The sequence below is a fragment of the Lissotriton helveticus genome, chromosome 2_1 (assembly GCF_964261635.1).
Source record: "Lissotriton helveticus chromosome 2_1, aLisHel1.1, whole genome shotgun sequence".
Lineage (NCBI taxonomy): Eukaryota > Metazoa > Chordata > Amphibia > Caudata > Salamandridae > Lissotriton > Lissotriton helveticus.
This window is the reverse complement of record NC_136059.1, coordinates 825358681-825384335: the sequence shown is the minus strand read 5'-3', so window position 1 is coordinate 825384335 and position 25655 is coordinate 825358681. Positions and strand designations below refer to the sequence as shown.

General features: G+C 44.4%; 1 protein-coding gene across 4 annotated transcripts in view; it reads right to left on the bottom strand.

The window, feature by feature from the left end:
• The window catches only part of DMXL1 (Dmx like 1), a 2287446-nt gene that overhangs the window by 849290 nt on the left and 1412501 nt on the right, over positions 1-25655 (bottom strand). For all 4 annotated transcript variants that reach the window (XM_078675553.1, XM_078675555.1, XM_078675552.1 and 1 more), the window contains one exon: positions 24422-24670. In XM_078675553.1, the coding sequence (XP_078531679.1) occupies positions 24422-24670 (249 nt within the window). The remainder of the gene's footprint in view (positions 1-24421; positions 24671-25655) is intronic.

The following is a 25655-nucleotide window of genomic DNA, read 5'->3' as shown; positions in this document are numbered from 1 at the left end:
TGAATGTATGAGTGAGTGATTAAATGTGTCTCACTGAGTGCATGGGTTAGTGACTAAACTGTCTTAATTTGTGCATCATTATGTCTGTTGTTCTGTAAACTGCTGCATGTGTTGATCAGTAGCTATATGATTAACTATATGGGTTATTGATTGATTGTCCAAGTATTTGTATGGGAGACTGAGTGTGTGTGTGGCTGGCTGGGAGGTGTGTGACTCTGTGCAGATCAATGTGTACTTGTATCAATGATTGTATAAGAAAGTATGTATGTGTTAGTATATGTTTGAAAATGTAAAGTGCTCTATGTTTAACTGTATAGACAAGAAAATGGAAGTGTGATTGATTCTTTACAGGACTGACTAGGTGTGTGAGTAACTCCATGGATGAGTGGCAGAGTGTGAGTGTCTGTATAGGTGTATGAGTGCATATGATAGTGTTGTAAAGATGAGTGATTGTATGTATGAATGATTGTATGGGTGAATGAGTGAATGTGTGTGTAGACGTAGGAATCAGTGAGTACATATGTAGTAACTAGTATTGGTGTGTCAATGGTTTCAAAAATTATACTCTGTATTTAACACTGGGTGAAACAGAGGTTATATTAAAATGTGAGGAGATGCATTGTATTGTCACATGAATGATATCATCAGTGATGTGGTCATTGATGTCAAATGAGATGTCATCAGTGATGTCATCAGTGATGTCATTTGAGATGTCATCAGTGATGTCATCAGTGATGTCACTGACCATGTCATGAATGATGTAATATGTGACATCATCAGCAGTGGATTGCAGGTGCGCGATATATAGTTAGTGCAACTAACTATATATGGAATTTCAATGGTTTTGTGTGAGTAAAATAAGGTTTTTTAAATGCTAATTCCTAACTATATATGGTCTATAACCTATGGTTTTTTCAGTGAATTTTCAAGGTTTTGTAAATGCTAATTCCTAACTATATATGATCTATAACCTATGGTTTTTTCAGTGAATTTCAATGGTTTTTTAATAGCAAATATTATAAGCTGTCGAATGTCAAGTACGTGGTAAGTGAAAACATTTTCGTGTTTATGCACACTGATCTGCTTTGAATGGTGCCCCCCCCCCTCATTTCTATTAGGAGTACTCTCTCTTTGCACATAATGAAGGGTAGTTAACGCAGGCCTTTGCCCCCGTTGTAATACGTCGTGCCTGCTTCTCTCTCCATTTGATTGATTGTTATCCAAGTATTTACTGTTTTAGAATTGGTTCTCTTTGGTTCATTCTCTATTTACAAACAAACACAGAGCCGCAATACTCTGTTTAGTCTTTGCAGATAACGAAAAATCGTGTAAAAAAAAAAGAAAAGGAATCGAGCAAAATCAGTAGGCCACTAACGGGATCTCTTTTTGACCTCGCTAAAATAGAAACATTAGGAACAACCCCTCATGACAAATACAAAACTAGTGAAATGAACTGAACTCCACACAATGATGGCTGCAAAACAGCTCGGCTCCGCCACCCACCCCGCCCAAAATAACGATAAAGAGCGGCTGCCATGATTGGTTGCGGAATGGCCACGACGGAGCTACGAAATGGTACTGCTCTCATGCTAACCCCAGCTTCAGTCTGAAACATCCAGAAACACTGTAGACTACCAATTCGATCAGTTCCGGTAGCGCCCCAATGTAACCCGGTAGAGAAGAACTAGCCCTCCCCTCTTTGACTGATGTTTCTTGTTGCCTGTCCCTTCTGTTGTCATTTAACAGAACTATTTAGCCCGCTGAAAGGGGTTGTGTTCCGACCGCTGGTTGGTGGAGACATTTTGACTGTATTCTGGACCTGCGTTGTCGCGTAATGCGTCATATGACGCGCCGCGTTAGCGCATCCGGAAGTCATCCGGGGCGCGCAGCGCGTAACGTAAGCATAACAAGTCATGTGACTTGTTAATAAAACTTTTCATTGGTTCATTTTACTTTTCTTATTCTAATGATGAAAGGCTTGGTCATATGACCTAAAAATTACGCTTTTTATTACTTCCGAACATTATTTTTTCTTAAATATATGTTATAATGTTCCAGGCTAATGTACTTTCCCGGAAAATTTACAACTGTCCTGCAAGTAAAATATATTCTTTTTTCGAGAAAAAGAGCGTTTCTTCGTCCCATGACGGAGCCGTTGAGCAAAAGAGGGTCGACCTGCTGTCTTAGTCGCCGATACGCCTGAATATGAGATTCTTATCGATCACTTTATGTTGCAGGAATAGAAAACACAACAGCCCTTGACCATTTATCTTTACTGCGTTCCTTCGTATTATACCTTTTACCCTTCATGTAATTGGTCTGCTTTATTTCACTTGCCTTTTAATGATTCTAAAACAGTGACTATTATTAAAAACTTTACCAATGTATATACTACTACCATGTTTTCTTTTAAAAACCTTTATTGTGAAAATTTCATTATACAAATACGAGCCTATAACCACGTGGGCCGGCCACGGAGCAAACTGTAATCGTATATGATGAGTAGACATTTACACTGTAGAGGAACGTAACGGGCGGGCCATTAGGTTGCAAGAACTAAGGTGTCTAACAGTTACGGAATCGGTGGACGTACATTTTATAATTAAAATACGACAGGGCCAGTTACAATAAAATTATCTAGATATACATTTGCGGGCAAGTACCATGGGTGACGTTAATTCGAACTTTCAATAGTACAGTAATCAATAACACATCAGAACTTAATATCAATAGGGATGTCGAAATACTCAATCAATTCTCGTCCCCGCCCGCCATGTGCTTCAAAACTGCATACGTATCTCGTGATTTCAAGGTTCTGCAACCAGTACACAGCAAGGAGTTACGAGTCCCATTTATTCCGGCGCCATTTTGGGCGAGGACGGGCAGGTCCAGGATATAGTCAAAATGTCTCTACCAACCATCGACTATGATGATGTTCATATGCTGTATTTATTAGAGTAACACTCATCTGTCCACATGAAATTAATTTGCCACAATCTAAACATGTCATTTTAATCTTTCCAAAGTTCTTCTAAATATTTGGGACCGTTTCCCTTGCCTCTGATGCTGTCAGTGCCACTTCTTTGATGAATGTACTAGCAGGTCAGGGGTTCTCCTCCAAATCTCTCTTTTATGCAGCACTATAATTAATTGGTGCCACCTCTCCATATGACGATGCATGGTATAGTTACCATAACTATATTTTTTTTCGGTTCCTCTGGAGAGTTCATCGTGGCAGATGAAGCGTGTAACGTACCGGGCATTTACCTTTTTTTGCATGTACAGGAAAGGAAAAAAAAATCGAGCGTCCGAGTTCTAAGGTGTCCCAGGGCCATTTTAGTGGACCAGGCCCAAATCCAAAGAACAGGCTGCCATTTTGAGAGTCCTGTTGCAGCCGCCTGTCGCTGTAGCATCAAGAGCAGGCGAAACTCAGCTGAATGGCAACTGAAACGGTAAAGGGGCGCCCCACTACAGCAGACGAGCCTCCACCTAGGAAGGCCCGTTCACGCCGCCTCCCCCCCCCCTTCGGGCACCCCACGCCGTTATTCGGAGCAGTATTGTAGGATGGCCACACCAGTGCGGCAACTTGCTAGACATCACCTCGGTGGTAACCGAATCTCAACGCCTTGTGGTGTCTTCTATTCAGAAAACATTGTTATGCTGCCTTCGACCTATTCACCGCAAGTGCACACACAACTCAACTGCATAGCTTGCTAGACACCACCTCGGTGCCATCCGGATCTTGGAATCTCAGCGCCTTTTGGTGTCTTCTCTTCAGAAAATATTGTTGCACTGCCTTTGGCCCCATTCGCACATCGGTCCGCTACTGACGCCATCTCACAGGCTAATGGGGCGCCCCACGCCGAGTTTCAGCATTGTAGGATGACCACACGAGTACAGCAACTTGCTAGACATCACCTCGGTGCCATCCGGATCTCGGCGCCCCACTGCAGATGAAGTGCCTCTCAACTATGAAACCACCACGGTGACATCCGGATCTTGGCGCGTTGTGCTGCCTTCGGCCTATTCGCACATCGGTCCGCTACTGACGCCATCTCACAGGCTAATGGGGCGCCCCACGCCGAGTTTCAGCATTGTAGGATGACCACACCAGTACAGCAACTTGCTAGACATCACCTCGGTGCCATCCGGATCTCGGCGCCCCACTGCAGATGAAGTGCCTCTCAACTATGAAACCACCACGGTGACATCCGGATCTTGGCGCGTTGTGCTGCCTTCGGCCTATTCGCACATCGGTCCGCTACTGACGCCATCTCACAGACTAATGGGGCGCCCCACGCCGAGTTTCAGCATTGTAGGATGACCACACCAGTGCACCTTACTAGACACCACCTCGGTGCCATCCGGATCTTGGCATCTCAGCGCCTTGTGGTGTCTTCTATTCAGAAAATATTCTTGCGCTACCTTTCCCCATTCACACATCGGTCCGCTACTGACGCCATCTCACAGGCTAATAGGGCGCCCCACGCCGAGTTTCAGCATTGTAGGATGACCACACCAGTACAGCAACTTGCTAGACATCACCTCGGTGCCATCCGGATCTTGGCATCTCAACGCCTAGTGGTATCTTCCATACAGAAAATATTGTTGCGCTGCCTTTGGCCCCATTCGCACATCGGTCTGCAACTGACACCATCTCACAAGCCAACAGGGCGCCCCACGCCGACTTTTACCATTGTAGGATGGCCACACCAGTACAGCAACTTGCTAGACATCACCTCGGTGCCATCCGAATCTTGGCATCTCAACGCCTAGTGGTATCTTCCATACAGAAAATATTGTTGCGCTGCCTTTGACCCCATTCGCACATCGGTCCGCAACTTAGACATCACCTCGGTGCCATCCGGATCTTGGCATCTCAGCGCCTTGTGGTGTCAGTCAGAAAATATTGTTGCGCTGCCTTTGGCCCCATTCGCACATCAGTCCGCTACTGACACCATCTCACAGGCCAACAGGGCGCCCCACGCCGACTTTTACCATTGTAGGATGGCCACACCAGTGCCACAACTTGCTAGACACCACCTCGGTGCCATCCGGATCTTGGCATCTCAGCGCCTTGTGGTGTCTTCTATTCCGAAAATATTGTTGCGCTGCCTTTGTCCCCATTCGCACATCGGTCCGCTACTGCCGCCATCTCACAGGCCAACGGGGCGCCCCACGCCGACTTTCAAGATTGTAGGATGGCCACACCAGTGCGGCAACTTACTAGACACCACCTCGGTGCCATCCGGATCTTGGCGCGTTGTGCTGCCTTCGGCCTATTCGCACATCGGTCCGCTACGGACGCAAACTCACAGGCCAACGGGGCGCCCCACGCCGACTTTCAGCATTGTAGGATGGCCACACCAGTGCTGCAACTTGCTGGACACCACCTATGCCGCATAACAGGTCATGTGACTTGTTTATAAAACTTTTCATTGGTTCATTTTACTTTTGGTTTCCTAATGATGGAAGGCTTGATCATATGACCTAAAAACAACACTTTTCATTGGATGAAAACTTTTTTTTTTCCCCAAACGATGAAAGCCCCACCTTGTTTCTGGATGTTTCAGACTGAAGCTGGCGTCAGCATGAGAGCACCACCATCTCGTAGCTCCGTCGTGGTCATTCCGCGAGCAATCATGGCAACCGCTCCCCACCAGAAGCCTACAGGAGTCGGGGGCCCCCAAAACTTTTGATAAATCCTCAAGGCGGAGGGGACGCTTTCGAGAATGGGGTCCAAGACCTAGCAGACAAGCGTCCGATTTCCAAGGTGTCCCAGGGCCATTTCAGTGGACCAGGCCCCAAAAGGAAAGAGCCTGCCGCCATTTTGAGAGTCCTGTGACAGCCGCCTATCGCTGCACCGCAAGAGTGGGCGCAACTCAGCTGAATTGCAGCTTTTGACACAGTGGACCAAAAACGGACGGAATGGCAAATGAAACGGTAAAGGGGCGCCCCAGTACAACAGATGACACTCCACCTGGAGAGGCCCGTTCACGCCGCCTCCCCCGGGGCGCCCCACGCCGTTATTCGGAGCAGCATTGTAGGATACCAAAACCAGTGCGGCAACTTACTGCACATCATCTTGGTGCCATCGTTCTGCTGCCTTGGAACTATTCGCACAACAGTTTGCTACTGATGACCCACCCCCCGCGACGCCCCACGCCGTTATTTGCTGGGTGGCAACTTACTAGACATCACTTTCGTGTCATCTAGATTTCAGCGCGTTCTGCTGCCTTGGAACTATTCGCACAACAGTTTGCTACTGATGACCCACCCCCCGCGACGCCCCACGCCGGAAATCTGGACGTTGTGCTGCGTTGGGACTATTCGCACAGCCGACCGCTACTTCGTTGTTTTTCCCTAAAAATGTTTATATGTTATTACTATTTTTGTTTTCTTGTATATATTTATAAATTATTAAAGTTTTATAATCTTACTACTTTGTCAGAGTGCTATATATTTTTAATGTGACACATAATTGTAAAAACTTTGATGTACAAAGAGTCATCCCTGGAATCTTCCGCTTCAGGCTCGGTCCCCTCCCCAATCACAATACAGGATGGTTTTCAGATAATAGGAACGCTTCTGCTGTGACGAATCTCATCGAGTGTGGGCCTTGATCTACTATAACTCCTTTGAAGAGGGGTGATTCTTTACAGCTGGGGCCATAAACTACATCTGCAGGGCTAGCTGATAGCCTAGGACCGGCCTGGACAATCGGACACAGAGGAAGAGGAGTGTCAGAGGGTGCGGTAGTGAATAGGGCGAAAGGGAGGTGTCGGGCGGGCACAGGGTGTGATTCTCAGGGAAGAGCAGCGCAGATGGGGGGAGGTTTATTACCCATGCATAAGACAGAAAGCGGGGGTGACCACTGCCTGGGGGAGATGCTTGCGAGGGTGGGGAGCCATGCTAAGGATCGACAGCGTGCAGAGAGTGGGTCTGGTCAAGGCATCTAAAATGGCTGCCGTGCACGACAAAAGTGTGGCATTTGAAAAAAGACAAGATGGCGCAGACAATGTTTTTCAACACTTCCTGATTTCCTTCGAATCGAACGTTAACAGACGTTGGGGCATATTACCAAAGTTAAGAGATATTTATCCCTAACGATGCTTAGCAACGATTTTTTTACCGCTAAGCATCGTCAGAAATTATCGCAGATAAACCTTGCTATTATCAAGGTTTATCGCAAATACGATAATAAACGACCGCAATGCATTAATATCGCTGAAAACTCAGCGATATTCATGCATTACCGAGCTAATGCTCTTAGCCATGTTATCCACCTCCCATTGGATAACATGGCTAAGAACTGCTCAGGGCAGGTGCTACTTTTTGGAGATATTCGCGCTTATCTCGAATATTTCCAAAAGTTGATAATAGGAGATAGCGATGTTAGCGACTGTTTCCAGTCGCTAACATCTTGGCACGCCCACTTTGCATGTCATTAGTGATAAATATCACTCACATGCAAAGTGGGGCCCAAGATGGTCGCTATCTCCTACTAGCCGTCGCTAACTGGTGTTAGCAACAGCTAGGTAATACAGATATAATTTTATCTCCGCGAAGCGGAGCGCTGTTACAGATATATATCTTGTTTTTGAACGTTAATTTCTCAAAATCCACTGAAGCACATATATTGAGACCTAGCAAAGGCACCTCGAGCTACCAGTCCCTACAATTTTGCCAAGTTTCGTGCAAATCCATTCAGCCGTTCGATTATTATTATTATTTTTTTTTTGCCCCGCGGGGCCCTTTTAAAACCTCCACATCAAACCTAAGAGGTCAAGGAGGATCTACTATGCCCCCTTATGGTCATTTGCCCCTTCGCTTTGGCCTCCTCTTGTCTCTCGATCCTACCGAGAGACAAGATGGCGGCCGCTACGGACTGTTTGCAATGTTTACAGACGCCGGAGAACCAATCAGCTTCGCAAACCTCCGTTACGCGAAGCGGAGCGCTGTTACAGATATATATCTTTTTTTCAACGTTAATTTCTCAAAATCCACTGGAGCACATATATTGAGACCTAACAAAGGCACATCGGGCTACCAGTCCCTAATATTTTACCAAGTTTCGTGCAAATCCATTCAGCCGTTCGATTATTATTATTATTTTATTTTTTTGCCCCGCGGGACCCTTTTAAAACCTCCACATCAAACCTAGAGGGTCAGCGAGGATCTACTATGCCCCCTTATGGTCATTTGCCCCTTCGCTTTGGCCTCCTCTTGTCTCTCGATCCTACCGAGAGACAAGATGGCGGCCGCTACGGACTGTTTGGAATGTTGACAGACGCCGAAGAACCAATCAGCTTCGCTTCACAAAGCTCCGTTGCGCGAAAAGTACGCGTAGCGGAGCGCTGCCCGGTCCGCTGTTACAGATATATATCTTTTTTTGAACGTTAATTTCTCAAAATCCACTGAAGCACATATATTGAGACCTACAAAAGGCACATCGGGCTACCAGTCCCTACAATTTTGCCAAGTTTCGTGCAAATCCATTCAGCCGTTCGAGCTAAAAGTGAGGCCAACCGCCCTATGGGAAACTCAATGTTAAAAACACGTTTTGGGACCCCCCTTTTTTCTCAGCCCCCCCTTGACGAACCCCCCCCAAATTTTCAGGGGCTGCTCAGAAACAAAATGTTCCATTTTCCTGAAAATTTCAGCCAATTCCGTCCACAAACGCCAAAGTTATTAGACATAGAATTTTCAAAAATCCCATAGAGAAAAAATCCTAACTATATATACCTACTGGCGACCGCCAGTAGGTAATATGTATATATATATATATATATATATATATAATGCTAAAGTTAGATAAGGTGTTCATTTCATCCCAATATATTTTTACCTTTTGATTGAATTTGTTGATAGATATCAGAAAGTCTTGGCTCAATCAAATGAAAATGTTGTGGGTATGCGGAATTTGTGCTGCATCATTCTTGCCAACAGGCATTTTGCCGCCTGCACTTTAGAGCCTAATTATACAGCGCTGCAGTTTTAGGTAGTGTAGTACTCGTCAGCACTATAGGAAGGGGAGTTGGCATGGGGGCACTCCCTACGTAAAAAAGTAAATAAAAGATAAAAGAAATCAGCGCAGGGCAAACACCAGTATCAAGAATGATTTAGTGCGGCGCTCCCTAGGTTCCAATATGCCCTGCAAAATACCCCCTTCGCGACCCCCCAACCTATTTTAAAGCCATTGAAACCGAAGTAAACAATCTACTCTGGGACGGGAAGCCCGCACATATAGCAATGCATAAATTGGCGAGGAGCTGTTACGATGGCAGAATCGCCCTTCCAAACATAAATTTATACTATTGGGCATCACAACTCACTGTCATAAACCAATGGCTCCATGCTCCACAAGAGGAACCGGCGTTCCGTATGGACAGGTATGTCCTCAGTGGGGGGGGGGGAGGCGTCATGGATATAATAAACATCGAGGACCTAAACTCATAGGGCCAACGGCGCACACAGTACAAATATGGTTCACTGCACTCCGCGCGCTTTGTTAGGAGGGGGTACTGACACAAGCCCCTCCGCTGTGGGACACCCGACTCTTAGGCAAACTACACAACACCAAAGGATTTAAACAATGGGACTTAATTGGTATCTCCCGGATTGGGGATTTATGGAAGAAGGGTAGGATCATTTCATTCACCCAGCTCCAAGAAACATATGGGATGGCACCAACGGAAACTTTCCATTACATCCGGGTGAGCCACGCACTGACGAATCTCATCCCGCCCGACACTGAGCTCCTGGAGGCCTCACCACTAGAGGATAGATTATTGACGGACCTCATGACAAAAAAAGCGATTTTCCAAACATACCGCAAAATTGTAAACAATCAACCTGACCCCACAACAACCCTCAGGGACAGATGGCAGACCGACATAGGGGAACTCGACGAGACAGACTGGCAGGAGGCGCTGTCCTCCTCGAGGAGGTAGCAATTCCCTCTAGATTATAGTTAGAGCAACTTAAAATCCTCCACCGCATCTATTACACATGAACGACTATGCACCGCATGGGACGTGCTGACACACAATCCTGTCTACGGCAGTGTGGGGGGCTGGGTACCTTTTACCACATACTGTGGGATTGACCTGAGATCAAACAATATTGGGAATCAGTCATGCGCACCATCTCGCGGGTGGGCGGAGCTGCCGTTGAACCGAATGCAAGTGCTGTCTTTTAAATGTCTGGGAGCCGACAGTCCTCAAACAAATGGCCCAAACTCGGGCGACATTGGGCATGATGATAGCAAAGCGAAACATAGCCCAACACTGGGGAGCGAGACTGACTCCCACATATCACCATTGGTGTTGTGACATGGATGGCGCAATGATAGCGGAGAAAGTTGTGTATATGCATAGAGGCTGCCCCAAGAAATGGACAAGGGTATGGGGAAAGTGTAATGCCTTCAGAGGCAACATTTGTGATCCCCCCAGGGTGGAGTCGGTGTCTGATGTTAGCGATTAATTATGCTGTATCCACTCACAGAGCAGCGTTGCTGGAAACATATGGGGTAACTGTGTGGAATAACATGTAGATGTAACCAGTGTGTATAAAACTGTTTGTAAAATCATATGTTATTTCTATACCAAAATATGCAGTAATATGTACTGTTGCAGGGTTTCTGTACTCACACAGAACTGTGCACAGAGGAGTGGAACCTCGGCAAATTAGGATGTCCCAAAACTTACCTTAGCAACCAACTCACCCCTTACCGAGCTAGCTACAGTGTCTCATTGGACATATCAAACACCCAATGTTTAGACAAACCAGAACATGAACTTACAGTACCTCAGGGTACGTGGGACTCATGAACACTCTTTCGTTATATTATCATTACAAACCAGAACATGGAGTAAAGAAGACACATGTGCATTTGAAATGTTTATTTACTAATGCCGTCTTCTCAGGCGCAGTATCTTTGATAATACAAGTATACTTATTATCAGTAGCAAAATTATCAGCATAGTTACTAAGACATAAAAAGCGAATGGTGACAGCATGTTAACATGCTGTAATGAATAAGAGTTAACAACACTTATATCTCACCCTCCCTAACACATATATTATATTATTAGCTAAGAAGGTCTCTTTGGGTTGTTTTAGGGCGGGCCCATACCTTAGTGTCCTAGCATGAAGGAATCACATCAGCATACACCAGCTCTCTCTGCATATGCACCGCATCAAGTGAGTTAACGATTCTCGTGCAAAGCAATATCAATCCCGCCTCAAGCCCAAGTTGGCAAAGGCTGCACTTGTGTTATGACTATGAAAGCGTGGAGATCAGACCTCATAACAATTCCATATCGTGTTGCTCCTGAAACTTCAGCACTCTCCGTGCAGACAGGGTTTATTAAACAAGACTGATATCAGAGCAATAACATATTATTCTCACATACACCACGGCAAACCACTAGGTTGAAAGCTAAGTCAACAAATAAGGGTCGTGTGCAGAAGTTGCAAGAAAGGAAAAATGGCGTTTAAATCTCAAATGTACCTATGCTAACTTAACACGATATAAGGATATATAGGAGCTATACAACACCCCCCCATGATCCGAGAACGGACTAAATAAGGTAACAGAAGTGCCATCACATGAGAGCAGAATCCATTTATAAACGAGCATGAATAAAGATTCAATTATAAAAATTAATGCAAAAAAATAGCCCACAAATATAATGTGGCTCAAGCCAATAGGCAAGGAAAAATAAAATGTCTTGACCAAAAGTCAATAAAATCAAGGAAATGCTATCAATCAGCATGTCAATTTGAGGCAGTGTCTATGATAAGACCGTATATGAAAAGTAAGCTGCAACAGCCTCCAGGAGGAAGTCACTGTCCTCATCAGAAAACAGTTCAGCCATCCAATTTAAAAGATGAAAGGAACATACGTGATCTTCCAGCACCGGATCCTCTATAACCATCAGAGGACAGCTCGGTGGGTTCTCAAGAAAACTTAGTTCCAAGAAATTTTGCGCCGCCGACAACACATCCCAGGGACCCATTAGTCCATGTGCCACCGCCAAGGCCATAATCCTTTCGTCAGAACAAACCAACTCGTGAGCAATGATAGGACTCATCAGTTGATCAAAATCGACGTCAGAAGATGCTGGTCCGCAGAGACACAAATCAATGGCCCAAAGGAAATCACAGGTCAGACAGCGAAATACAGGCTGGACACAGGTGAAATAGGAGAACCGAAAAGATAATCCAAACGCCGTGCTTAGAGTCACTAACGGCAGTGTGCCATAGTAATCAAGCATGCGGTTGCGAAACCGCGTCAGTAGTAGCTGTGCGTGGTCTTGCACAGGAAGGGCATCCATATTTAAAAAGGCAGAAAACCACCAATGCGCCAGCCGCTAATGCAAGCAAAAACGGGAACCCTCCAAATAAGGATGAAAAAATAGAATGGAAGAAGGCAGGGATGACTCCAAATATCTTCTCAAAGGAAGTCACGAGACCACCGCTAACAACTTTAAAAAAATGTGCTAGGCCCGTTGTGGAGGATGCGTTAAAGATAGAACGGACCATGGCTCCGAAATGCAAAGGCAAATCAGTGTTTAATAGAGCCTGAACCTCCGTACGGGTGTTAGCAATGTGAAGCACGAAAGTTTCACGGGCCGAGCTCAAGGCCACCTCTTTCTGGGACAATAGAGCTCTTATTCTAGCCATGCCGCTGAATTCTGCTCCCAAGGTCGGTATCTGTGGCCAAATGGAAGACTCCCTATGTTCACGTGTGGGAGGATAAAGAACATTTCTGCAGCAAATAACTCGCTCACTAACTGTTACTATGAAAGCTATACCTTTAATTAAACCACAACAGTTTTCATTATTGAGCATTAAATAACTACCATTCTCTAACAATTTAAACGTGGGGATGATAGCAGGAACTGGCGTGCCCTGCAAAACGCAAGCCATATTCGGTCGGTCCTTGTTACATGAACCGTGTAACTGTATGTGTCTGCACATTAAAGAATGATCCGGCGTCTCAGTACACTCATCCCCTGTTAGATAAACTTCTTGTTCATCCTTGAAACATCTGTATGTGTATGGGAGTGACCAGACCTCATGAAGAAAACCGCTACCTAAGGGTTCAAAACGACCTATTGGCACATATTTCATACAATTTGAAAACTTATATAAAGCAAAAGGCAGCGTTATTAAACCGTGGATAAGCCACGTAGCAGCAGTGGCTTCTGCCACAGAAAAAGGTAAAGATTCCAACCTTTCAATATGTAGCATGGAAAAGGAAGCATCACGCATTGAAAGCAAGCGTTGTTTGTCTGTCAAATTAAACGGTGCAAATAAAGAAGAAACATTCATGTATCCCCAGGGAACTTTACCCATTTTCAGAGTCTGAAGTGTCCATGCAAACTGCATGATTGAACGTAATTGATTTTGACCATGGTACAATACAGATACTTCATCATGCACAATATCAACAACAGACGACACAATATTATCTAATGTGTAAATTCTAGAGGAAAGCACGTTAATGCTATTGTCAACAACTGCAAGCACTTTCTCAAGATTCGCCTGATCAATAGCCCTAAGACGTGAAGCAGCCTCAATCTGTGAGAGTTTCCAAATTTCATTGTAAACCCCATATAACCAACGTTTCGACCTGCCACTAGCTGGGCCCTTAATGAAATCATTCAAATCCACGTCTGCATTCAGTTTGGAAAGGTGATACTTAACCGCAGGTAAAGTTGAATGTTTCAGCCAAGCTTGACACAACTTGCCCACAGAGTAAGAGGTGACAGTATGACTCAAATCAAAACGGGGATCAGATCTAACAGTCTTAAAACCGTCAGTTTTATTTAAAAATCTTTTTTGGCAAGAATCAGCACTACGGTGCCAAAGCAGCCAACCCTTGGGATTCATACTGGAAATGTTAAAGGAGGAATTCAGAAGCAGAGCCTGTATATCTCTAATGGACAATTTAGTAAAATTACTCCAATTCTCATATTCCTCCAACTCCGGGAAAGACGGGGTGTTTAACCTTTTAGATGTAGCCAATCCAAAGCATGTGGTCTGGGAAATGGTTTCATTTAAAAACCACATATGATTTGGGATGAGACATGCACGGTGCAAAGCCTCAGTGCCTCGTACCTGCCAGGCCCTTGAGCCCCAAACTGATTTAAGGTCTATGGTATCCTTCCATAACTCATACCCCCCAGTAACTAATTGATCTAGGAAGGCCTTCGAATACAATAATTTTGTATTTGTAAGTCGAACCTTGGACAGTGGCTGTTTTTGAAATTTAAAATAAAAGGACTCGGGATTGGACTGATTAAAGTCAGTGAAATAAGTATACTTTTTAAGAAACGTTTCTGAACTCCCTTGTGTAGGTGCTGGGCAATGTTCCCACTGAGTAAAATTAACCGCATCCCTTCGGGAAGATGTCTTGTGTAAGAAGTGATTGCCATAATGTTGGTAACAGAACAATTCACCATAATTAGCAGATTCTAAATATAAATCCTCAGCATCAAAAGCAGCATAGTATTTCAAATCAGAAAACAAACTTTCCACAGCATTAACATCGAAATCATCAGAACGAATGTTTTGTTTCACTACATCCCCCATATTAACTCTCAGTACATTAGGAACATTAACGACTTCCGTTGGACCATGAATCTGAAAACGAACTGCATCCCACGCGATTCCATCCAGAACAGGCCATGCTGTGATGTTAACCAAAGTCAAGTCTCTTTTTAATCTGTGTGTAGAATGTGAAGAGGAAAGTGGGGCCAATGTTCCATTTAAATGAGTAATGCAAGTTCTCTCCTCGACATAGTGTCCATTCATAATCCGAAAAAAATAAAACACAAAACCAATTGACATAAAAAGGTAAACCGAAAAAAGGACCAGCCAAATGTATATCCAAGGAGGTATCAAAAAATGTTTTTTAAACAGGCTAGCATATACTGCAATTTTAGAGGGTTTTTTCGAGGCAAGGGAAGCAGAGTCAAAAGAAAATCTGGATTCCGTGGCTAAACGAGCTTGCAGGTCAGGCATGGACAAATCAGTGGGGTATGTATAGTCTGTCTCATCAAGGTTAGTTCCTGGTAAATTATTCAATAATGGACTGGAAACAGCAGGTAATTCGATGGCCACCTCAGGTTCATTATTAGAAGCAGTGGGCATAATTGAATTTCTCACAATGGAAGGACAGGAAACAGCCGGTGTCATGCTAAGAAGAATCGGCCACTCTGTGTATCTTGACATTGTCAATAGAAATAAACCTGTTTTCCTTACGACCTGGAAGTGGTGGTAAAATGACTGTTCTTGTGCCCTTCACTCCAAGCACTGGGACCGGAGCTCGATAGGAGGGACCAAACTCTTTCTTGTTGTCGATCTTCTCTCGAACCAGTTCTCCAACTTGGGGTAGCCAGCCAACTACCGGGATCTGCAACGCATCATCCGATGTGGAGGGCAAATGTTCCTTTGCAAGAGTGTCTCTGGTCTTTTGTAGATTCTGTAAAACAGTGCAATGTTCATCTGCGTCAAAGGAAGTGGCGCGAACCACAGAGTCTAGACCGTCAAGGTCAGGGACGTACATCTTGATGCCAAAGAGCATTTCGTATGGGGTCCGCCCACCCAGAGACCTTCTAGGGAGATTATTAAGAGCACGCTGCACGCCATAGAGGTGAGCCAGCCAGTTTCTGCCAGTGCCTATAACTCGGGCTGTCAAAGATTGCTTTAAATCACGGTTCATTCGTTCAACTACACTATTACCCTCAGGTCTGTAGGGTGACGAAAACTTGACTTGGACCCCCATCGAAGTCATGGCATCCTTATACGCCTTAGAGGCGAAAGCCGGACCCTGATCCGAATGGAAGGTACCACAGGCAAAAATCCCTATAAAGATACGCAAATCTCTAATGACAGTCCGTGAATCAGCGCTGCGATGTGGCCATACCCACACAAAGCGTGTGCATGAGTCAACTGCTACTAAGATGTATTTATACGCAGTATCAGATGAAAATGGACCGCAGTGATCTAAATAAACACAGCCTAGCGGTTTATTAGAAATGTACAACTGAGTCTGAGGCGGACGCGTAGCAGTCGAAGGTTTAATCTGCTGGCATATGTCACAAAGAAGGACATAATCACGCGTCTGTTTGTACAGTCCCCGCCACCAGAAACGTAATTGTAATTGAGTTACAGTGGCCGAGACGCCCGCATGCGCAGACGCCACACCTTCATGAGCCGCTGTTATCAAGTCTGCTCTGCGATCCGAGTTGGGAATCAGCCGTTCCCCAACATCAGGAATTGTCACAAAAGGAACCTTTTCGGGACTTAAGTGGTATTTATACTTCGAAGGGAATCCCGCAGGATGTTTACTTCCCTTCTCAGAGGCAGCAATCGCTGCCAAGATGTCGCTATCAATCTTGGTTTTAGACCTAGTAACTGCTGCAACTAAGTATGTAGATACTGCTGATTTCGCCGCTTCATCAGCAAGCGAGTTGCCAACAGCGTGTACTCCCACGCGCTGATGACCGAGAGTATGAATCACATAAACGAGTGGCAACATAGCCTTAAGCTCTGCCACTCGAACCCAGATCATTTTATGTTTTATTGTGCTACCCTTGGAATCATGAAAATCATTTTGAATCCAAAAGAACAAGTTTTCATTGTAAGACTGGACACAGTAGTAAGAATCACTTACAATTAGAGTATTAACACTTGGATCTGCGTACTCCAAAGCTAGTAAGAGAGCACGAAGCTCTGCCAATTGTGCGGTGCAATCGCCCAGGGGCAACGTGTGAACCTCCCTGGAAATGAACTCATCATTCAACATTGCACCGACCACAATGGCGCATGCGGAAACGTAGGCATGTTTAGAGCCATGCGCAACCTGCGCCGACCCATCAGTGTAAATGATGCAATGGAAGTCCTCCAAAGGTCGCATCGCCAGAGGAGCAGGATGAACGAATTCATACTGCAAGTACTCCTGCGACCGCAAGGAAGCGTCAAAAATAAACATGACATCCGCGGATGACAATGACGCAGCCCACTGAATCCACCGAGGGTGCAAAGCCTTTGAATTTGGTACACTGGCTTTCGTGACTGCCTCTAAATGAGGACAGGGTGTTACCACTAGCATGCGCTTCCCCTGTGACAGAGCACGTTCTTTTAGAATTGCCATCTGTACAGCAGTTAAAACCTTTTCCACTGTGGGAAACCGCATCTCAGCCGAAGTGTACAAGTGTGACTTGTAAGCAATAGGTACCGTGTCACCTTCATTAAAAGTGAGGTACGTGAAACCCACCGTCCCAGGAATTATCCTTATGACCAGGTTGGCGTGGTTATCACGAGTCAGTAAATATTTAGAAGCGAGCAGATCAGCCTGCAAGGATTGCAAAATGGCTGAATGCTCAGGCAGCCAGCATGATTTAGAGAAAGTTGGTTGTATCAAAGCATACAAAGGCTTGATACGCTGGGCATATTCCGGAATGTAAGTTCTGCCGAAATTCAAAAAGCCCAGTAAGGATTGTAATTTTTTCAGTGTTGTTGGTGCGCGCAATTGTGCGCACTTCTCTAAGAAGTGAGGAGCCAAACCTCTACCTTCATTGTTGAGCTCATAGCCCAAAAACAACACTGTATGTTCAGCAATGTGCGATTTTGCAAAGTTGAATTTGTAACCCATGTCTGCGAAGTTGCAAACAAGAGAATTTACACGACACAGATGCTCCCAAATATCGTCGTCTGTGAGATATATGTCATCCACATACGAAAAAGCATCAGGGTCGAGTGCCTCCAGAATAGAGACAATTCGAGCGGTAAATATACCAGGACTATTCTTGTAGCCCATTGGAAGACGCCGGAATTGCTTTTGGACTCCAGCGCTTGTAAAATTGGTCCATTGGGAGCTAAAGCTGTCCAATCTGTGGGCATAAAAACCATTGGATATGTCAAGCGTTGTCTTGAAACGCTTACGCACGAGACTATCCACTAGGGCAGAGCCGTGGGTATTCTGTACTGCACAGTTACGGCAATGCGAGTTTAAATGCCGGTAATCCAAAACCAAACGATATGATCCGTCAGGTTTGTTCACAGTAAAAAGGGGATTATTCATCGGTGACACACACGTTTCAATAACTCCCTGATATTCCAATTGTTCAAGGATTTCCGCGACGGAAGATTTTGCTTCACGCCGAATGGGATATTGAGGTTGAGGCTGCGGCTGAGACCGCAACGGAATTTCGTGGCAAGGCGACAATTTATCCCAACCACATTGGTTACGGTACAGAGCCGGCGCGAGAGCCCGAGCCCACTCTTCTGCAAAATGCTGCGCATGCTCTTTCGAGACAGTGTTCGCGAAACTGGGTAGGATCACCTCCTCCCCTCGCGGCGCCGCGAGCACAAAAGGTGGGGGCCAGTCAGCCTCCGAAAGTAAAATGTCATATGTAGAAGACAGATTCTCCCAAAATACACCTTTAACGGTACGCTGTATGTCACCTTCAATTAACAGGACAATTTCATATAGTCTTTCAGGGGGAGCAAGTCTCGTATCCGCTGTTTCTATCACAACGTAGACATCAGTCGCTGTCACCCTCAGTAGTGGACGCAGCGCCTCTCTGACTATGGTTATCTCCGCCGCGCTGTCCAGCAAGGTCAGAGCCCACGTCAGATTCCGAAGCCGCGTTCTCACTATCTGTGGCATATCGATGCGCTGTTAAGGCTGCGACTTTCTTTTTCGCAAACTGCGGACGCCTAGGCGTAGAATCCTCCTGCTTCACTGCGCCGTCCGTCTGGCGGGACTGGCCACGTCCTTGTTGGCCACCACGTCCACGTCCACCCCCTCCTCCTCCACCGGTCTTCTGGGCCGATGTGTCCTGAAAGGAACGAGGAGAGCGTTGATCAGAACCCTGAAAACGATCAGGCGATTTAATCATCGCGCGGTCGCGCAAATCAAACTTTTTCGGGTGGCGCAGGAGCTTGTATTGCAGGAAAAGTCCCCTGAGTCTGCGTTGTCTGCTTCCCCTGTGTCTGTTTTTTAGGCCAATTTTGTTTTTTGGACTTGGGCTGGGCATCTGTCACTGCAGATTGTCCCTGTGGTTGTTTTTTCTCCTTCACTGGAAAATATTTCAGACCTCTACTTGTGCGGCCAATCGTTTTATAAGCGGCCACCACAATCTTTGCTAACTGGCGGGGTTTGTCGGCATCGGGCAGAGCAGCCAAAGCATTCGACACCTGAAAGTTAACTGCATCTCCTTTAACATTGGAGAGAATGAGATCACTTACAATCTCAAAAGAACCACACAGGCGCATACCCAATTCAACCGCTGCCTCCGGACCGTGATCATTCTGAACACGTCTAACGATTTCAGGCAGGGCAGTCATAGACGGGGTGCCGAAGCACCTTGTATAAACTGCCGCAAATGTTTTTCCCCAGCTGTCACAGTCAGCAAGTTCAGGAGTAATATCCTTCGGTAGAGTAATCGTCAACATTCTATGTTTATCAGCAGGAGTAGAATTAGGAAAAACCGCCTCCAGTTGATCAAACTTCTCTGCTAGCCAGAATGGGAAGTCATCGTTGTCAACCGGACGCGCACCAAAAACCGAATTTACCATCACTGGATTGAGACGCATTCCGCCTCGTTCCATGGGAGCGGCCGCACCCCCCTGGGGACCACCAGGAAGATGTCGACCGATGTATTGCACTAAAGCACGAATCACGGAAATGGAGACTACATGTAGCCTACGAATTTCTGCCAGGGTACAAGCCCCGTGATTCGGGTGCGGGGTAAAGCCACCCAATGCAGGCCAATTCGTACCTGGAATCGAGAGTGGACCTAACCTCGCACGGGACAAAGAGTGGGGGAGGGCGCCATCAAACCAAACTCGATGCTGCCAATGATCAATAGGTATTTCCAATGCCCTGTATGGCGTATATTCAGCCGGGACATCCGAGGCGGTGTAGGAGTGGTACAAACCAGAATTAGCGTCCACAGCCGGAAACGTAACCCAAGAGTAAAACAACTCGTAAGGAAACGCCGGATCTGCACTTACCACGAAAATCACAGCCATCCCATCTACTGGGACCTGGTACGTCTGAAGATGGTTGCGTACCGCTACGCGACTATGCTGTGCAATAGCCACCGCTGCCGCCATCACAGAATTGGAAACAAGTAAACACAAAGAATACTTTGTAGCACAACTGGGTAGTAACTCAAAGAAACCGTTTAAGTAAGAATCAAGCTTGAATAAAGACCTATTTCAAAAAATAGGTAGGTTTCACCAACACCCCGTTCTCCGGAAACGGACGTGAAGGGGTTAAGGCATGAACGATAAACTACTCGAGTGTCATGATATAAGACCACCGAAACCGTTGGGCGCCATGTTGCAGGGTTTCTGTACTCACACAGAACTGTGCACAGAGGAGTGGAACCTCGGCAAATTAGGATGTCCCAAAACTTACCTTAGCAACCAACTCACCCCTTACCGAGCTAGCTACAGTGTCTCATTGGACATATCAAACACCCAATGTTTAGACAAACCAGAACATGAACTTACAGTACCTCAGGGTACGTGGGACTCATGAACACTCTTTCGTTATATTATCATTACAAACCAGAACATGGAGTAAAGAAGACACATGTGCATTTGAAATGTTTATTTACTAATGCCGTCTTCTCAGGCGCAGTATCTTTGATAATACAAGTATACTTATTATCAGTAGCAAAATTATCAGCATAGTTACTAAGACATAAAAAGCGAATGGTGACAGCATGTTAACATGCTGTAATGAATAAGAGTTAACAACACTTATATCTCACCCTCCCTAACACATATATTATATTATTAGCTAAGAAGGTCTCTTTGGGTTGTTTTAGGGCGGGCCCATACCTTAGTGTCCTAGCATGAAGGAATCACATCAGCATACACCAGCTCTCTCTGCATATGCACCGCATCAAGTGAGTTAACGATTCTCGTGCAAAGCAATATCAATCCCGCCTCAAGCCCAAGTTGGCAAAGGCTGCACTTGTGTTATGACTATGAAAGCGTGGAGATCAGACCTCATAACAATTCCATATCGTGTTGCTCCTGAAACTTCAGCACTCTCCGTGCAGACAGGGTTTATTAAACAAGACTGATATCAGAGCAATAACATATTATTCTCACATACACCACGGCAAACCACTAGGTTGAAAGCTAAGTCAACAAATAAGGGTCGTGTGCAGAAGTTGCAAGAAAGGAAAAATGGCGTTTAAATCTCAAATGTACCTATGCTAACTTAACACGATATAAGGATATATAGGAGCTATACAACAGTACCAAGTTTTGAAAAAAGGTTAATAAGTACGTTTAAAAAAAAAACTGCAGTGAAATGTCCACGAATCAATGTTGTGACATCAAGGACTGAATTCTGAGCAGTTCTGTAAGGTAAAAGGGGAATTGCTGCAACTAAACTGGGTATACACTGGTGTACTGTCAGTATACTAGTGGTGGTACAGTTAACAATGTTGGGAAGTGGGGAAAAGTAAAATTCCACAATTTCATGGGTAGAGGTGACTTCTTCAAAGAGGAAGAAATTCGAATGGACACTTTGGGTCCAGTGGCTAAGGAGGGATTGCAACATAATGACCACTTTGCTTAACATCTCACATCACAGTAGTTAACCCAAGTAAGGGAAGTACAGGCCTTAGTAGAAAACCTCTTTAAAAGAAAAGAATGGTCCACTGTATCAAAGGCCTCAGAGAGACACAACATTACCAGTAATGTGTCAATCTCTTCGTTGATCACCTGCAGAATATAATTTCATAATCCAACTAGCTTTGGTTCTGTGCCATGCTGGGGTTATAAATCGAACTGTTGGGAGGCAACTCAATGATGTATTTCAAGAGATTCCAGTAGCTGATCTACTACAATGTTCTTCACAAGCAAGGTAATGTGGTTATGGGCTGACTACCAAAAATGAGAAAGGCATCTAAGCTGGGTTATTGCAAAGGCAGGAGGGTGCATGGTGATCTTTTTAGAAGGTGAAATTAGTGGCCTTAGAAAATTATTGAGAGTTTACAGGAGGAGACAAAAAGGTTACAATTTCAAGAGGTCAGTGCTGGGTCAGTAATAAGATCATGAGTTCTGACTCTGCACAGAACATCCAGAGCCATAGGGGATAGAGTGAAATGAGAGCAGTTTGGAAATGTAGCAGACAAACATTTTCCTGTATACAACACCTTGAGTGGTTCTTTACCTGTTGCAAATATTCCAGGCATTCTATTTTATATTTGTTTTTAACAAAAAGAGAACTTTGATTATTGTATAATCAGTACAGAGCAAGGTTTGACAGAGCAAGGTTTCTTATATGTGGTAGAGTAGAACGTTTTTATTCCAATAACTAAAAGAGTTTGACATTAGTTTAAGGACCTTGGTGTTTGCAGTATATGGCTTCAGCTCGGTAGTTGGCCGGATTTTTTGTCTTTGGATCTAAATTAAACTAAGGGACAGAGTGTGTCTGGGTCCTAGATTAATTGCTGGTCTAAGGCACTTATGACTTTCTCCACAGACTTTCTAAAAAAAATTCTAACGGTTTAGAAAAATCTGATGTGTGCACCTTTAAATGTGTGAAACCAAGAGTTTACTAAAGCCCACTTACATGAACACACATCTGAGGTGGATGATTAACCTTTCAAGCACAGACTGAAATGCCACATCATTCACAAATGGATTTCTTTGCTTGTACTTTCTGGTTAAGCAATATTAGACATCAATGACGAAGTTAGGCATTTCCAGTTTGCATAGGGTTTGAATACAACAGTTAACAAGCTGGATAACTGTTTGCTGTATAAAACATCAAGTCTATCTCCTCTAAATGCCAACCTAACATTGTACATCATTAGGTGTCTGAATTGGTTAACTGCAGCAAGCTCTGGTGCCGCATTCGAGAAAGTAGAGGATGAAAAACGTAAGCATTTTTGATGTTTTATTTAAATCTATGTGTTGAATATAACAGGTCTATAGATAGGCACTGTGGTGCTACATATAAAAATGTAACATAAAACAGTTTGCACGTGTTACAATTTCAAGAGAGAACCAAATACAGAAAACACGTGAAAAGTGAAATGATTAAATTGCTCCCAAAAAATATAACATTTTCACAATGATACTGAGAGAATTCTATACTATTGGCTCGTTTTTTGAATGGTGTAAGAAATAGTCAACTGTTTCTTAGCAGTTGGTTTTATTATCTCAATTCACCTTAGTTCTAGGTAGCTGTACCGGCATTGGATGTAATCTACTGCATTAGCTGCAGACATGATCTCAACTCTACATCTATGTGAACTAAAAAAGTTACTTCAAATTGTACTCAAGCTTTGAATGGTGAGTGGTTTGATCACACTGAAAGGCACGGCAGATGAGCCTCGTCACAGAATTAAAAAAACTACTTACAATTAACTCTCATAAACCTTTTATTACTTATTTTAGCCCTCAGAAGAAATGATTATATGCTCAAATATGCAAAAAAAAGGCTGGCATACAAAATAAACATGCATGCACCTTTCGATAACCCAAAATCTTTGGAAAAGTATTTCAGTTATCAAGGAACTATGGGTCTTATCTAGCCGTTGGTAGTCATCTCGTTGTCACAATACCCTGACTGAGGGCCAACTGTGATATGCAGCAAGAGAACCATACCTGACAGGTATCAATCTCACTGCCGTGATAGGAGCTGCAGCTTCGGCGGCTCCTTTCACTGCATTGCTGCTGTGTAGGCATCACCCAAAACGGTGGTTTGTTTCAAGAAAACAAAAACATAACAATGGGCTCAGTCGGCAGTGGCTTTATCTTTGTTCATGGAGGCCAGTAATCATTTACCCGGGCAATGACTGTCTCTAAATAGGGCAGGGTGACTGCATTCTAACCCAGCAGTCCTATGGACAACGGACTGCTGGGTCAAGGGTAACCTCCAGCTGGCGGAGTCTTCATCAGAAATTACCCAGCACTTTCCCCAACTTGAAATAAAGCAGGAAAACCATGTATTTGGTGTGGCAGGAAGAATGCCATTTGACGGAGTTCCTCCGTCTCTGCCACACCCTGAATAGGCCCTTATGTCCAGCAGAAAAAGACGCAGGTCAGGTGGGTGTGCTGGCAGTCTTGTATGGAATGCCATAGTACCCATTTTGCTTACATGATAACAACTCTGGAGGTATTTAGTCAGTGATACAGAATGTAAGACGTTTTCCAGTTATTGAGATAATACAATCCATTAGCACAAATGGAAATTTAAAAAGTAAACACATTTTACATCGGAGTATGTTCTAAAAGAATGAAACATTCTATTTCTGACTATCTGTGTACTAGAAACCTTTTTGAAACAAACACCTGGAAAAACATTTCAACTTGCTTTTGCATTATATTTGAAAAAAATAATAAAATACACTAATGCACTTACCTCGATTCGGCTTTAATCGTACTTCTCCTTTCCCTGGAATGCGGGCTCCACCTCCAAACACAGCCGACCACATTTTATCATTCAAAGGATGAGCAATGATACGGAATAATTCATTGCTTGAATGAGTTGCCAGGCCGTGTACGAAAAGACTTAGATAGACTGCTGTTAATATTTCACAGAGCAAAACTGTGAGTCCTGCCTGTGCCTCTTCTCCAGCGAAATTCAGAAGACGAATTAGAGCAGTTATTCCTGAGTCAAGAAGAAAAACACATATTTCAATATATTTTTATAAAAGGTAGTTTTACATTTCAAATCAAATCTTCCTTTATGTGACTTAACAATTCAATACAAGGAAATGCGCAATGTATTAACAATTATACTTAAAGTAAACAATGTCACACTTTGAAGAACATAAAAATATAGAATTACCATTACAAAAAGTTTACATGACTTACATACAGGTATTAATTATGAGTATCGATTTTAAGCAGCTATGAAACTGTAAACAGGTTTTTGTACTAATGCTGACTGTGTTATTTATTTATTTATTTTATTTTATATTCTTCTATAGCGCCTGAATAGACCCCCGAAGGGGTATCTCCGCGCTTTGCCAGTAAGAATATCCTCAGATGAATATGGGTAGTACATATAAGCAGAGAGGGATCAATTGCTGGGGAATAGGTACGTTTTTAAGACCTTACGGAAGGTCAGATGGTTGGTAAGTATTCTCATCTCAGAAGGTAGGGAGTTCCAGAGCTTTGGTCCAAGATGGGCCAGAGCTCGCCCTCCTTGTCTGGACCTTTTTATTCTGGGCACCTGCAGAAGCTGCTGGTTGCCGGAACGAAGGGTACGTCCAGGGGCATAGGGCAGGAAGATATTGGCCAGATATTTTGGGCCTTTGCCTATCATACTTTTATGGATAGTGCATAGGGTCTTAAAATGTACTCGTGCCCTCACTGGCAGCCAGTGGAGCCTAGTCAGCAGAGGGAGGGAGGGAGGGAGTCCTAGGAGGGGCATTGAGGACTACCCTTGCTGCCGTGTTTTGGATCACTTGCAACTTTTTGAGCTGCCCTTCGTTTGCTCCTAAAAGGAGGCCGTTGCAGTAATCCACTCTGCTGATGACTAATGCCTGCACGAGTGTTTTCCTATGGCAGTCTGGCAGATAGGGGAACACTCTTCTTAACATTCCAATAGCTTGGAAGCAGGTGCTAGCCACCTTGTTTACATGGTCCTT